At 34.8% G+C, this 15606-nt stretch overlaps 1 protein-coding gene across 1 annotated transcript; it reads right to left on the reverse strand.

Annotated features, from left to right (window-relative positions):
• Positions 1-685: 685 nt before the first annotated feature.
• Positions 686-10370, reverse strand: LOC124185831 (galactosylgalactosylxylosylprotein 3-beta-glucuronosyltransferase I). Its single transcript, XM_046576975.1, has 4 exons — positions 9612-10370; positions 4436-4980; positions 2014-2310; positions 686-1106 (listed from the first exon to the last, which is right to left on the reverse strand). The coding sequence occupies exons 1-4, from the start codon at positions 9739-9741 to the stop codon at positions 1008-1010; spliced, it is 1071 nt and encodes a 356-aa protein (XP_046432931.1). The 5' UTR covers positions 9742-10370; the 3' UTR covers positions 686-1007.
• Positions 10371-15606: the final 5236 nt, after the last annotated feature.

Below are 15606 nucleotides of genomic sequence, written 5' to 3' on the forward strand. Positions count from 1 at the left end.
AATCAATTTATAGTGAACAAATACCTCACGGTAATAAAAAGGAATAAAATCATATTTAATTAACACAAATATTGAATAAGGGATATTACAAACACCTGAAGACTGACTGATAAAAACAAAATATAATTACTTCTAAGTAACTCAGTTATCTACAGATTCACTTTGTTTCATCAAGCTTTGAATCCTGTTTCGATCACAGATAAGTTATATAATTTTGGACTATGATTTTACACCAATTTTTCTTCCTGAATTGAAACTGTCCCTGGGTCATAGTAATGTATTTTGTACATTGATAAGAAGATAAATTTTTCTAAAACTGTCACTGTTTTGGCAGATTGTCTTCACAATTCGAAGTGAAAACACCATTGATTGTCCGAGTCACAGCGATTTGAAATTGTAATCACACGAATATTTACGAGCACCAGTTCGATTGTATAGAGATACGCCTTTTTTTTTTAATAAAACAAAAAATGCATCCGTATGGCTAAATTAAAATTACAGAAAAGTTCTAGATTTAGCCAGGCGCTTTTTTGATGCGGTGAAAAGAAGTTATAATCGGTTATAGGCCCAAGGCCTGATTCATATCTTTATCAATAATCCTACAATGTTTGACAGCACTAAAAGGGGAAGGTTGCATGCGAGATAAGAACAGTTATAGCTTTAACAACAAACATTGTTGGAACCTTTATTTAAAAACAGTTTTTAAGCACCGTAAATTCATAATTTTACGATATCACTCACATACTCACGTAACTATTCATATACGTAAAACTAGATTTTTATTACATGTAGTTGACCCTATAAATATCTCCTATGTAAGAAACAACCGTACTTGTTACGCAGTCTTGCAAGCATTCATCAATAGTTCTATTTGTTCGAACGGTCCAACCCGCAATTCGTGGGTCAACTGTTTTTTTATTTTTTTTTTTTTATTATGATATATTATTATGAATGCTATACGTATTTGAATATTTTTAATATTACAAATGCCTACAATTGTCCACCCGTTAGACTTCAATACCCTCGTTCGATTTCTTGCCTTTTTTAGTCAAAAGTTGTTCGGCACTTAGCTTAGGTGGCTCGGTTCTAGTGTGCCAGACGTATACCTGAAAATAAAAATCACATAATCTTTGAAAGCTGCGAGTCAAAATTCTTTGACAACATATTTTAACAGTGTATTTGAATTTTTTTTAAGGGAATGTGTTTCATCGATAACAATTTCACGTTGAGTCACGACCCTCGGGTTATTTATTACAGGAGAGTAATTGCGGTTCCTTGTTAAGCTAGTTATGATATCACATACAAGTGTAACAAAACCTAGTTTAACACGTGAGGTGTAACTTTACAACAAACTGACTATAGCTTTTGAAAAACGACAATGTGTAGATGTTAAACATAAAATGTCCAAGATATTTTTACAGCCTGACGATGATTGACCAAGCCTTGTCGAATCGTTAATGACTCTTCCACAGAGAATCAATTATTGATACATAATGAAAATTATTGATATAATTTTTTGTACGAATTACGGATACAAATTTTCCAATAAAGTAACTGATGTGTGAAAATGCATGGCTAACAAAACCTTCTACCTACATCTAATTAATTCGAAATTAAGATTTGAATTGCCAGTCTCTGCATTCTTTCATGTAATCTTGCATACTTCCGTAAATTTTGTGAACAAAATCGAAGGTTTATACCTATTCGAATTGGATAAGATAAATCATGTTTCAATATTCTTATAAATTATGATTATTACATTCAACTGAAAATTACATCTCAATTCTCACCAATTGAACTACAGCTAAAATCGCATCGAATGATTCAATGGTATCCAAAATTTTGCCACGAATATACCTGTTTTTTCGACTGATAATTATCGAGATGTATAAATTTGCGAAAATAGTGAATGAAAAATAGTGGGGTTTAACATTCTCAAAGAAACTCCTATAGGATGGTATCCGAATTCATACCGAAAAAAAAGCTTTGTACGTAGTGTGTCTAATATTATACCTTTTTGCAACAATCAGCCAGGGGTTCCAACTGGTCCCTGGTGGTTATGTGTCGCAATATTTCGCTCTCTTGATAACCGGATTGGATCTCGAATGAGAACCAAGCGTCTTTATGTTGGAAAAGCAGCTTCAACTTGAACGCAAATCCAGCCATGTCAATGGGAAATGGTCTGTCGGATTTCCATGCCGAGTTGAAACCAACCACTTTACGCGTAGCTTCGTCGCATATCGGTTTCTCGACCATCAGACCTCCGACCAACCCAACGGGCCACACGCCGACATGCTTGATCTTTTCCATCTATAATCATTTAACAATTATCTGGTAACAATATGATAAATTAGGGAGAATGATCATTGGTCTCTGAAAATATACCAAAGATTATTTAAAACATAATTTCAAACAAGTTCATAGTATTCCGAATGCCGTAGTTTTGTTTTTCTAAAGCGGCACTAATCTGTCGATTATTTTATTCCTCGATGTTTTTACACAAAATCTTTTAACAATGGCATTCGGTGCAAAATGTTTGGGAAGACAATAACAAAAAACCTGCAAAAAAATTGAATTTCTATGTTTTTTGTGCTTGTCTTAATATCATTCTGTTTTTCTCTTCAAATGTTACTTCAAAATTCTATATCATTATTTACGAATCTACTTAGTATTTTTTCATTTCTCTCTGATGAAACCCTCTTCAATTTATCTGTATTTTCCTGCAAAATTTTACATCAAAGAAATATGCCACTAACTTAACTAATCGGTATATATTATATAATATACACTTTCACTTTTTTCCAGCTACTAAATATTCATGTAATTCTTACAAATATCAATTGGTACAACCAGCAGATATCAACTAAATTCAATTGAACTACTATACATATGCTATATTATATGGACCTGGAATTGTAGAAGAGCTGTAATTTCTGGAAATCTAGGTACCGTTTTAAAAAAATTGATTTTGAACATTGAAGGGCCGAAAACTTTGAGGGCCTAAGGCAATAGCCCTTTTAGTCTTACGGTTAATCCGGGCATGGCTGTAAGTATCGTAAAAATATCAAAAACTAGCTTATTTGCATCAAGAATTCTTGGGAAGCTTTAGACTCGTTTTTGTCGAAACTACACGTTCAAAATTGGCCGCCTCGATAACTCAAATTTTGAACGACTGAATGGCGTTTTCTACAGCATGTTCGAATCCGTACACTTTACTACAGTTTATTGATCTACATTGGTCTTTTCCAATTTTTCATGGAAGTTTTTGCCAATAGGTAAAATATCTACGTAATTAACTTTGCTTTCAAGTAAATTTTTATTTTTTTTTTGCTCTCAGATGACTCAGCTCGGTGCTATAACCGCAGTCAATTACCAATCTGCCGCTGTTACCCTCGAACAAAATTAAACGCCACCATCACATAAATAAATTGTTTCCGAAGAACGACATATCTTTTTATTCCTTAAAAATGCCCCTTTATATGATTATATCCCAAGAAAATCAATATGATATCCGCGATAGTTTTTTAGAAAAAAAATGCGAAAAATTCATCATTTTTCACCCGGTTACACTAATCTTCCTCGTGAATAAATTTCTAGTACTTCATAGAACAGACAATGATTTTATTGAATGACTAAAATTTTAATGCTTTCACGTTTAATGACAGCACGAAAACGACGACAGTTTCATAAACCATAAGAATTTTACAGTGAAGAAGTTGTAAAAAGACATACACACACACCCATAGAAAAGCTTAAACAGAGTAATTTTCGAGAAGTGCAGAGATTTTCAGTAAAAACTTGTTTAGTTTCGATAAAAACTTGTTGAAAAATTCAGAATAAAAGGAGATATTTCAGAGTAGCGTAGACATGAAAATGCAGAAAAAATTTTAAAAGTTTGATATAACAAACTATGAAAAACTACGATAACCCGAGTATTTGGAAGAAATACGAACGGTGTAACAAATAGAAGATATTGGGGAAGGATGAAGAAAGTCACGAACGTATTTTCGGTGAATCAAAAAATATTTTCGAAGAAATTATTCGTCAAGTTGCGCAGAAGCGTCACAAGATTTACAAAGCAAATTGTCACCCGGAGTTTTCTTTCAAAATTCTTCATTAAAGAAAAAAAAAAAAAAACGAATTGTTGACTTTACGAAATATGTGTGGCGAGGGAAATGTTTTTTGTGGCCAAAAAATTATCGTTTGATTCGATGAAAAAGCGATTGGCAAAAACAATTTTTATTTTCGAATGAAGCCCCATTTATTTTGATAAGCAAATCAGGTACAAAAATAGTAATCTTAGAATGTTTTCAGCTGTCTCTGAATGAAAATTAAAAAGTTTTTGGTTCGCTAAAGGAAGTAGACGTATATTTAGAATGCTGGGACTGCTAGCGGTGTGAAAACAACAAAAATAAATGAAACACCCCTCGTTTACCTCCTCAAAAAGCTTAATGGAGTACGTATTGTCGTCGTCGGCGAAAAATACGATGCCTTCGTCATCGGGCGTGAGATTGTCTCGGAGCCACTTGAGGCCCGCGTTCCGTTGCTCGACCCCTCTGGGCTTCTTCCAATTCGGATCGTTTCTTCCGAGTTTATAATTGGGCGGAGTAGGGATGGCCAAATGGGTGAAGGCCAACCCACTGCCCATCAAAAGATTCGTAACCAGATTTGTTTTGTTCGTCGAATCTTCGACGAGTATCCAGTGGAAAGTTGGGATGTGCACAAAGGTCTGCGCCAGCCGAGTAAGTTCCGCTTTTTGAACAAACCTTGCAAATGTTGGGGTTATCGCGTATATCGTTGGCTTATTGCGATAATAGTCCTTGCCCTGCATTTGTAATAACATTCTCTTCTGCGTTTCAATGCTTTTTATTGCAACTCTCATATCTTCCGAGATCAACTTAGTTTGTCTGGCATTTTCGTCCAACCGTTGGATTATCGTACTCCTCTGCTCTGACAACCATTCTTCTTGCAGATTCTTGTCTAAAATTTATTGTTTAATAATTAGTGTTTAATCGGATTGCAGGCTATGTAAAAAATTTAATTTTCATCATGTTATCAATTGTAATAACCCGTCCTTTACCTCTGAAAGGAATGAAGAAAGAGACCTAAACGCTTCGACTTGAGGCTTTAAATAGAACCTGAACAGTATGTACTTATCTATTGTTTTTAAACGAGTAGAAACGCAAATATTCAAAGAAATTTGTGAAGTCTTTATGAAGTTTTGAACGGCATTTTATCAATCGATTTTTCCTCCTCTCTCTGTTCTGTCAGGTTCGTTGACAGCCAAATCACTCGTATTCGAAACGACTTCGAATCATTTTCTGTATTCAGGTGTACGTAGATCACAACAATCATGGGTTGTAAATGAATATACGTTAGAGTGGTCCGTATTTGAGTCTCCGACGAATTTTTTAGCAAACACACGAATCAGCTTTCGAGTCAGAATTCAAGAACAATTCCCTAATTTTTTCCGATTTGTATCCCATTGGTAGTTCTACCTATAGAGCATCTCTTCTCAGCTATACCTATGTTGGCTACTTCAATAACAGAGTAGTCAACACACATGCGAATATAATGGTGTATTTCGTTAGCTGGATCCAAACGAAATAAAATGGTATTCTTTAAACTTGTGATAGAGAAAGGATTGACGTGGATCGACTATGATACACGAAAGAGAATATCGAGTACCATAATAACTTCGACGTAGTGAAGAAAGCATTGAGATTCGAGCGCAAATCTTACATTTTGTAATTGTAATAAGTATGTCGTTATAGGCAATCATTTTCAGGAAGCACCGTCATGTCATTACGAATATTAAAACTGAATACTAAGAATAAGTTATTTGATGGGAAAATTATTCATTGGCTAACCGGATGGAAAACTTTGCAGAACTGGCAAGATATAAGTCTCTCAACTAAATAGACTATCTGAAAGGTCCAATTGTAGTGAAGTTTTATATTCACCACAGGCGTATGTGTTCATCTTGGACATACCGATCGACGTGCACCGCGGTTCATTCTTCATTTTCTACAAAGGCCCACCAAGTAAAACTAATTCCAAATTTAGCATTTCGACCCTAATTCTATATTTTTCGTATTGACTTCTTATTTTTCCATATGATACGATGCTCACAATCAACCTGAAACGAGAGCTTTAACTCCGATTGCTTGAATAAGGTGCACGTATCGCACCGCAGATAGAGAAACTCACTGCTTACGATTAACGCGAAAACTTGAGGATGACCGAAAAAAAGAAAATGTATTGGCAATCGGTATGACGTGATAATAAATGAAGAATCCAAAAGGCTGAAACGTCGAAACCGTCCGGCGACTTTCTCAATCTAGAAAACAATTGGCCAGTAAGTACTAGTCATGATTGTTCGTTTGAAGTGAACCGTGAAATAGCATATGAAATGATCAGCTTCGCAACTGTTCTTTCGTTGACAGTCATTTTCTCATTCGTGAAACGTAAAAGCTGGAAAGAAGATGAATTTCGATAAATTCGATCTACGGGGACTCGCTTACTTGAAAAATAAATATGTCGTGCTAGACATGCGAAGACAGGGCTTAAACTGAGGTGCGAGTCCCACGGAAATTGAGATCGAAAATATTATCACGAAATAAATAAAAGAATTTGGGTTCACGTTCTTTCCTGGACTCGTGAATCTTCGCGATACATATTTCAGAATTATCAAACGAATGCGCCATGCTAGTAGCAATTTTACTGCCGTTGCCATGTCCGTATCAATGATTTCAGAAATTACTGCTAAAAATGCAGATTCCAAAGATGCGGTAAGTTTGGAAGTATTCAAAGTCGACAGCTGGACAAAAGATGGATTTCAATCTTTACGCGATATCGCATCGCTCATGGATACTATGCAAAAAAAGTAGTTGATATTGTTATAAAATCACTATATAGAGTGCGATTTGTAATCAATGGGAAGCTCGCTGTGGTTCTAAGGAATACGACGAATGGGTGAAAAACCACGAAGACAAACAAATCAAACAAAAAAGTTCCGGAAGACGGGGGTTGACGCAATTCTCGAAATGTCCCAAAGATCACGGCAATAATACAGAGTGAAGTTAAAATATTACATTGATGATGACAATTTGGAAATATTGCACGAGGAACGACATTGCGAAGGCTCGAAATTATCAGAAAAAGGGCGTGTGAGTCCGAACAAAAGTAAAAGCTTCAGACTTCGCAAAAGAATCTTGTCAAAGAATAACAGTGTAGAGGAAATGCTAACAGTAATCATAGCCACGTCCGCCCACAATTGCTAGACAAATGAGAATTCGCAACATCAGTTTTGACCAAAGGGACTTGACAATTGGTTTACTTAGGGCAAGGCTGGAAAGGGTAACGAAGTACTTTACCGACTTCAAATTTCTATGACATCTTTATTCCTTATCTGATTTTGAACTGATGGTCAGACAAGGATGTGAAAACTTTAGTTTTTTAATCATAAGATAATAAACATTTGAATGTTAATTTTAGAAAAATTAATATTTTCAATAAAAACGCCGCCATTTTATCAATTACTTTTTGTAAAAAAATTTCAGAGTAGCACACGTGGCACTTGAGTGGCAAAATTTACAAAATTTTCAATTGAACTATCAGTAAATGTTGTGTAAAATGGTATCTTTGTATTGTGGATCATTTATTTGTAACAATGCGAAAATAAAAATCGCCATTCCGAATGTTTCTGCCCTTTACTCCCTAATAAGCACACTGTCATAATCATTCCATTCTACGATAATTCTGAAAAATCAAAAATTCACGTAATTTTCTAGCTAGAGTTTTCGAAGTAGTTTTAATAGAAATATGACAACAACCATACTTCATTGAAAACTTTCGATTGGAGACAGTTTAGGAAATGATGTTCGATATTCGAAAGTTACGAACAGGTCTGCAGTGAAGAAAAATGTTACTTCAAATTCCACTATATTTTCCAGCCCTTTTATGCTTACTGGTAAGTAAAGTGAAGTCTAATCACTCTTGCTCATCCAGTAGGTACCTGACAGTATTTTAGATGTACTTGTTACCCAATAAAATGGATTGCCATGGATGTGTAACTAAACGTGTAAGGACTTGTATAAGGATCTACTAAAAATGCGGTGACGGCAAACAGGTAGGTTGAATTCAATTTAAAAAAAAAAAACTACTTACGTCCGACACCGAATGAAGCTTAATTTTGCTAATGAAGCATCATTTTGTGAGAATAGAAATATTCATTGATTCATAAATGCTCATGTGTAGCATATAATTTTTTCAGAGGGTCAAAGTGGTGATCATGCTTTCGTGTCTGATTTTTAAGCTGACTTTGAACGTAGCTGAAACTAGCAGCGGGCGCTAGCAGCGAAGTGTCCCCCGGTCAGGGCCGAGACAGTCATCGAGCACCCCGCGCATACCTCGAATCATAAAAGTCATAACTACGAGCAAATTTTTTAAAATTTATACTCAATTCACTCTTTACCTTGGGCAATTGATGAAGCAAGTAATCGTCGTGAGACACGCCCTCCCGTAATTGTTATTAATTTTTTAAGCTTTTTATGTTATTTTATTCCCTAATTGACGATAGCAGCGACCGATTTTTTCAAAATTTATTAAATAACATTTCATCAATTGTCCAAGGTAAAGAGTGAATTGAGTATAAATTTTAAAAAATTTGCTCAGAGTTATGACCTTTACGATTCGAGGTATGCGCGGGGTGCTCGATGACTGTCTCGGCACTGGCCGGGGGACACTTCGCTACTAGCGCCCGCTGGTAGTTTCAGCTACGTGAATTTGAATAGCTGCTACCAGGCAGGCTCAAGGATACTAGTTCTATTTCAATTAAAGCTTTGAGACTTAGAAACGATATACAATTTTTGAAGTTTGCATTCATTTTACTTGAAATGAGTTTTTCAATACATTTCACACGGTAACTTCGAAACCGTTCTTACGATTTTTAGGAAATTTGCTAGACATTCTATTACGATACGTATGATATTTTCCACAGAAACTAAAATGAATCATATCCGACCCAGACTCTATACGAGTTATAAGTTGAACATCTGCTAAGGACAAAAGTTACAATGATTATTTAAAAAACGTGTATATACTGGAAAAAAGAAGGTGCCATGACAGCATTCATGGAGTTTGGCGTAGTTCCGAAGTTATCTACTAGACGCTTAAAACACGCACTTTGATCGTGCATATGTCAGATCAGTCGTGTACGACAACATCATAATGTTGTGAAAAACACAGGTGTCACAGCTCCAACGATTCTAAGAGTGAACTTTAAATAGCGCGAAAGGGCGATCACCCCCCTGAAACAAATAAAATTTAGTTGCCTTCGTCGCTTCATTTTGAATACGGACCTTTTCAACTCACTGTCAGCCTTTCCCATTAGAGAAATGCTCAGAATCCGGAAGCCTAGATGTAAGGTTTGAAAATTACCGCCAAGTCGAGTCACTCGAGCGGTCACGTGGCTCGGGTAAGCCAATGACAGTGCGCCTGCCATGAGCCATGAATCTACCTTGGATGCCGCGACGCACCAACGCCGTTCACTCGGCAAGCGGTCGCGGTTCAATTATACGGACAACAAAGCAGTTGAGCTTGTTACTTACATCGTATCCATTGAAGTATGATAACGGTGACAAGAACCAGGACGAATGTACACTCTAGAAATCGCCGATTCCGCATTGTAGATTTCTCACAGTTTCCGTCGACGACAAATATCGGTTCACTAAACGGCATCGTACGAGCTTCGTTCAATCGCCATGTTACTTCTGACGTATGGCGCCCATTTCGTATTCCAAGCTTCGTCTCGCCGGAGCGCAATACCAAGGATCTTAGTTATTGGGAAGAATGATTGGGCTTTGCGAGTACGAAATGAATCCGAAAATTTTAATCGTTGGCTGCAGATAGTAAATCACGTTATTGCCCGACCACTTGACACACATGTATATAATATAATGGTATGTGTTCGTGCATCCACCGCGTTGGAAATATTATAAATTGAACTGTGTGTAATTGGGTTTTCCACGAACTGTTCGCCACGACAACTTGTTTTACGAATTATAATTGAAAAATATATCACGGTTTTATATCACGCATACAGTACGATTGTATGTGTCAAACGATTATCTCTAGCAGCCCGACAATCTCGTGATGTCACTGGCCAATTTACCCAACCTAATCTCGCGCTATTGTTTTAATCCACAAAATCCAATATTCTCGTACCATGTTATGTCAGAATAATGAACGATGGTCTTACGTAATCCAAAACGTGTTGCAGCACCCGTGACTTTTTAACTAATTTGCATCACTTTTTCCAATAAATTAGAACTGGAAGGCATTTTTTTCGTGGTGCAATTCGATTCCAACAGTATTAATGTACTGAAAAAACATTCAAGTACGTAACATAAATTGCTGCGATGCCTCGATGTCAGTGATGTAAGTGCCAAATGATTGATGATAACCCCGATATACCTAATAATCTCAGTTTTGTAATAGAGAGAATCAAAAAGGAAGAAAACTTTATCGATATTCACTCAGACAAGGTCAACTGAAGGTAACTAAGCGAATGCAAAAATGCGTTGCGATTATTAGCTAGTCGCAAGAAAGCGCGACAAGTTATAATAACACCTTGCGCAACCGTAAACTGACCAGAACGGTTTAAGAACTAAATCGATCAATTTCACCGTTACCTTTGTTGAAATTTCCATCGCTTCGGTACTGTGTGAAATGAGTGTTTTACGAATATAAGTATCCGGTTATGTCAGTGAAAACAGTTATCAGTGCAACTCCATAATACAATTCAATGATATTTTCCGCAAGTAAACGGTGGTTATGTGTGTGCTTCATTAACAGTACAATACTTACGGTTGTAAAAAAGATATCACATTCCGTTGGGCTTGAATAAATACATTTAGCATATAAACTTGTACAAACGTTTTTCCCATGTAACCATTCTTCCATTATAACGTACCGACTGGCTCGCTTGCCTTACTTTTTCTTTATGTCTGACACATTTCACCGCATTTTATATTATTGTAATGAAGAATAATTACTTACGTTTAATTATTATAGCTATGATTTTCTTGTGAATTGAGCGAAAAACGTATTCGGTTTTTAAATTAAGTGATTTTCTATCCTTGTTAGTGCAACACAGCCAGCGCCGATCCTTGTCCTGTCATCTGGGGAAAGCTGTTTCAACCCCCCCTTCGCCCCGGATCTTATACCTGGTGTTCAGTTTCGTATTGAAAAATTGTTCATTCTCTTAGGAATACTGTAGTAAATTACTAAAAAAATTCAAGCATATAGTCACATTAGAAAAACAATAAGTAAAATATTAATACGATAGATTTTCTGGTTGCAGCGACAAGACTTCTTTTTTTTTTTTTTTTTGCGGCCACGACCGTAATTCTCGTTCATGATAAAAAATAAAAATATTTAATATAAGAAATGTATATTCACCACGTCTAGATATATTTACATGTGTATAATGATGACTTACAATTAAATAATATTATCAAAAAGACTAACAAAGGAAACTCCAACTCTTTATATTTTACTCTTGATGCACGTACTCTTACAATTAGTACAATATATTTTTGATGTTTGTGTATAGGTTTATGATTAATATTGTAATGTGATGTATGATTTTTTCGCCGTCCACTTTTTCACTCAACATAATTTCAATAGCAATTTCTTAACGATGAAAAGTGAGTTAAGAAGTCACCAGGAAATATTAAAAGAAAACTAGGTACACAATATTTTGAACCATATTGAGAGTGGAATTTTATTAAAAGTGGTTCAAGATTCAGGAATAATAAAATAAACGGATCGTTTAATTACTGCAGCCAGAGTTACGATACTGTAAGTGAATTCTTTTTACATTCAGTTTTCACTTTTCACGGAATAAAACGCATGGATTTCCATAAAATATAAGTCTGTATAAAAGAAGCCTGTTGCAAAGTTTTTGTAACCAGATGTACTATTCACTGACATTTTTATTTCAAGGCTAACAGTAAAATTTCACTATCAACACACTTCCGACGCGCCACTTCAAGCTTGTACTCCAGCAAAGCGATTCAAGCATACATCCACACAGTTATCTTTCATTTACCTCACTTACAATTAGATCTATAATGTTGAATCAACTATCAGTCTTACTTACAATAACATTCTATTGAATTATTGTTTCCTTCTTATATTATTTTTCACCAAACATTAACTTTTTTCACGATTTTTTTCTTTTTCTTCAATTACAAACCCTTTTAACTGAGGTTTCAGAATAAGTATACGAAACTCACATTAACACACAAGCAAACCTCACCAAACAAAAGGCCTCGATTTCCCTGTAAATTTTTCTTCTTATTTCATCTATTACGATGTACCGAAAAAGAACCCAAAAATAAGTAGCCTAAATTAAATTCTTCATGTCATTTAAATATATATATATATTTTTTGTAGTAAATAAATCAAGTAAATTATTATTTAAGGCAATCCATTTTTAAGTTACTCAATTCAGTAATTATAGTTTGTTTATACACACTAGTCATTCGTCGTTTGTCATTACCAATATAATATAATTATGCATTTTATTACAGAAAATGTGGGTGTTAGTATCTGTCGTAATTTGTCTCTTATTCGTTTTGTTTTATTTATTTCCAAAACCAAACTTTAACGTTAAGCCACAATTTCTAGACGTTATCTTATTTATCAATCACATAAATAATTACGCTAACGGAAAACTATTCAATATAATAACTACCCAAGTATCTACTGATGAATCATTTATTTATAAACTATTTGGTATCATTTTCAGATCTTGTTGATCGATGCGTGCGTGAAGCACAGCGACGTACTTTGTGCTAAAAAAATAAAATCTATTAGAAGGTGTGTTTTCACGCACTTTGTAGGATTCAGATTTAAAGTTTAAACAAAATTACGTTCAAGTTTTGATATTATCCATCTTTTTCTCTATAAAACCCTACTTAAACGATGCGTAATTAAATTAGAAGCTTGTCGACACGTGCAGACGAGACTTGCGTCCCGAAACTAGTTCCACTAATCGCAAACTATTGTTACATGTGTGACTAATAAGATAGAAATCATCAGCAGTATTCATCAACTTTAAGGTTTCTGAAATAAAAGTATATAAAACAAAGTAGATGAGAATACAATCAAAACACCAGCATCCAAATTTTCTGTAACAGAATAAAAAATAATTGTCACTATTTTTCTTTTCACAGGCAAAAATTAAATTCATTCGTAGAATACAATTTGCGGTATTCATTTTTTGTGTTCGTAGATTTTTATCGACCTTAACGAAAATGCAATGATTTTCCTTAAATTAGGTAAAAAACTAGAGTTACAACAAACATTAATTTTTGGGACTTCTATTATAAGAGATCAGGAAAATTTAGAAGGAAATCAGGGTCCGGTTTTCGTGAGGTTCACTTGTCAGGCGGGAAAGTTAGTTTTAAAATATCCGAGAAATAAGTTCTTCTTGACTGACGCTCTCGTGAAACACACCTTACGCAAAAAATACACTTTGTGACTTTGAAATGTGAGTCGATAAGTGTGCTACTGGGGCACGCTATGCCTAGTTTAAATCCATTTCGTCATTCCATTATTATACAAATCGAAATACTTGTGGTCCAAGTAAAGAATAACGACTACTCCCAATTTTATCGAAACTTTCGACTCAGTGCATACCGTATTCGGATAAATAATCGTTTTCCTGCAGGGAACAACGATCCGAATTTTATTTTTTCGATGAATTTTATTCTACAAAAGTATCGATCAATAATGATAGAGCGGCATTCATTAGCCACACAACCGCATGAGGCTTTAAACTGATTTACCATTTTTTATACAATGAATTTTTTTGATTATCAGCTATTTCTTAGCCTGACGAGTCACCATTTTTGTCTAAGTTCGATTGCTGATTACCTAACTCGGTGAAAATGATGATTCTCATCTTTCAGTAAGCAATGCTCTACAGGACTAGTTGTTCGAATTTCTTGTAGTTTCGAAATTTCTGAGAAGACGAGTTCTTGCTTTTTTTCATTTGATTTCTTGCTTATCCGTAATCGAGAAACAAAGTGATTGATAAATAATGGTGGTCCTAATTCCTGACGTATCCCTTGCGATATGAAACAATGTTGCTCGTACAAGATAATGATCCAAATATTTATAGTTTACAAAAACGTTCTGTTCCCTTGTCTCTTCTAAAATCAGCAACAAAGTCGACATGGAATAACTCACGAGTTCTTCAGTCACACATATAAACTTATTTTATTTTACTAAATATTGCAATCGATTCTACCGTAAAAAATGTTTAGAAAATTTAAATAAATGTGGTTTTACTTGACCGTCTAACTTATTGGTCCGATGAGTTTTTTGTTGAATTAAGTGACATTTTGATGAATGAAGAAAAATTGTTTTTCCTCTGCGTATTTCATCGCACATATTCATCGTAACGAACAACTACTTTCATCCTCTATTTTCACCAACAATAATTCTAATCAACCAGTAATCGGGTTTTCAGGTTTTCCAAAATCTCTGTCATTTTCGCCTCCAGATCATTACGCCGTTGCACCACCTCATGTTTTTGCTGTAGAAAAAAATGAAAAGTACAAATAATGTCGACTCGTTTTCCACATACAAGATAGAAATAAGTGTATAATTAAAAGTAGTTGATGATTGTGTAGTCGAATAACCAGGTATACAATTTATAACACAGTCATCTTGGTGGAACAAAATAACGTCTTATACGGTTGCTCTATGCGGTATATAATGACGCTATACTCTTTTCCCAAGCATTACGTACTTATACAGCATTTCATATTGCTGCAATCTCGTAGAGAGCTTGCAATCTTGCATCATGTTTGCAGTATTGATGGAATGTTGTGGAAACTTTTTGCCGCAATATGATATGACAATATTTTAAATATTATTTCGTTAAAACACATTGCAGTGTAACATTACACATTTTTATGTTGTTCATATAAGATATGTATTCTTGAAATTTATACATTACAGTTGGATGAAATTCGTTAGAAATGTTCCACTATCATAAATGTTCGTTGAATTTATTCGCATTCGCATTAAATTCACAAACAAATGAGGCTCATATCATATTTTGTGTATTAATTCATTAACGCACTACTGGCATCAAATTCATTGTCAACTTCAAAGGCGCAGAGTGGATCGATTTTATATTAGAACGGTTTTCTTACACACTTGCTTGAATTTTGAATTTAAAATAGGTTCCACAGTTGGCCACCAAGCGCGTTGTTAATCACAAAATGCTCGTTACGCTCCTACCCATATAACAAAGGCTTACGTTTGATATAAAGTCACTAATCATATTTACTTCACTAATCATATAGTACGTTCATCACATCATATTTGATATTGCGCTTACTCAATAAGTTTAGGTAGATTTTGCTCGAGTAAATTTGATTATTCCAATTCTCAAAAAAGATTCAGCGGCATTCCAATTTCATATCGATTTCATTTATTTTCAATCTTTTATCGTTTACTGGATATCAAACTAACCGTTCTTTTTTTATTTTCACGCATGTTGATATCGAAACTGATTCTAAA

Source organism: Neodiprion fabricii, chromosome 6, assembly GCF_021155785.1.
Source record: "Neodiprion fabricii isolate iyNeoFabr1 chromosome 6, iyNeoFabr1.1, whole genome shotgun sequence".
In the NCBI taxonomy this organism is placed as follows: Eukaryota; Metazoa; Arthropoda; class Insecta; order Hymenoptera; family Diprionidae; genus Neodiprion; species Neodiprion fabricii.

What these genes read in the sequence shown, in the direction of transcription:
- LOC124185831 (XM_046576975.1), bottom strand. Translation starts at nt 9,741, where the DNA reads ATGCCGTTTAGTGAACCGATATTTGTCGTCGACGGAAACTGTGAGAAA. An exon ending in CATACTTCAATGGATACGAT is followed by an intron (nt 4,981 to 9,611) that starts GTAAGTAACAAG and finishes AATAAATTTTAG; the next exon opens with ACAAGAATCTGCAAGAAGAA. An exon ending in CCATTAAGCTTTTTGAGGAG is followed by an intron (nt 2,311 to 4,435) that starts GTAAACGAGGGG and finishes AAATGATTATAG; the next exon opens with ATGGAAAAGATCAAGCATGT.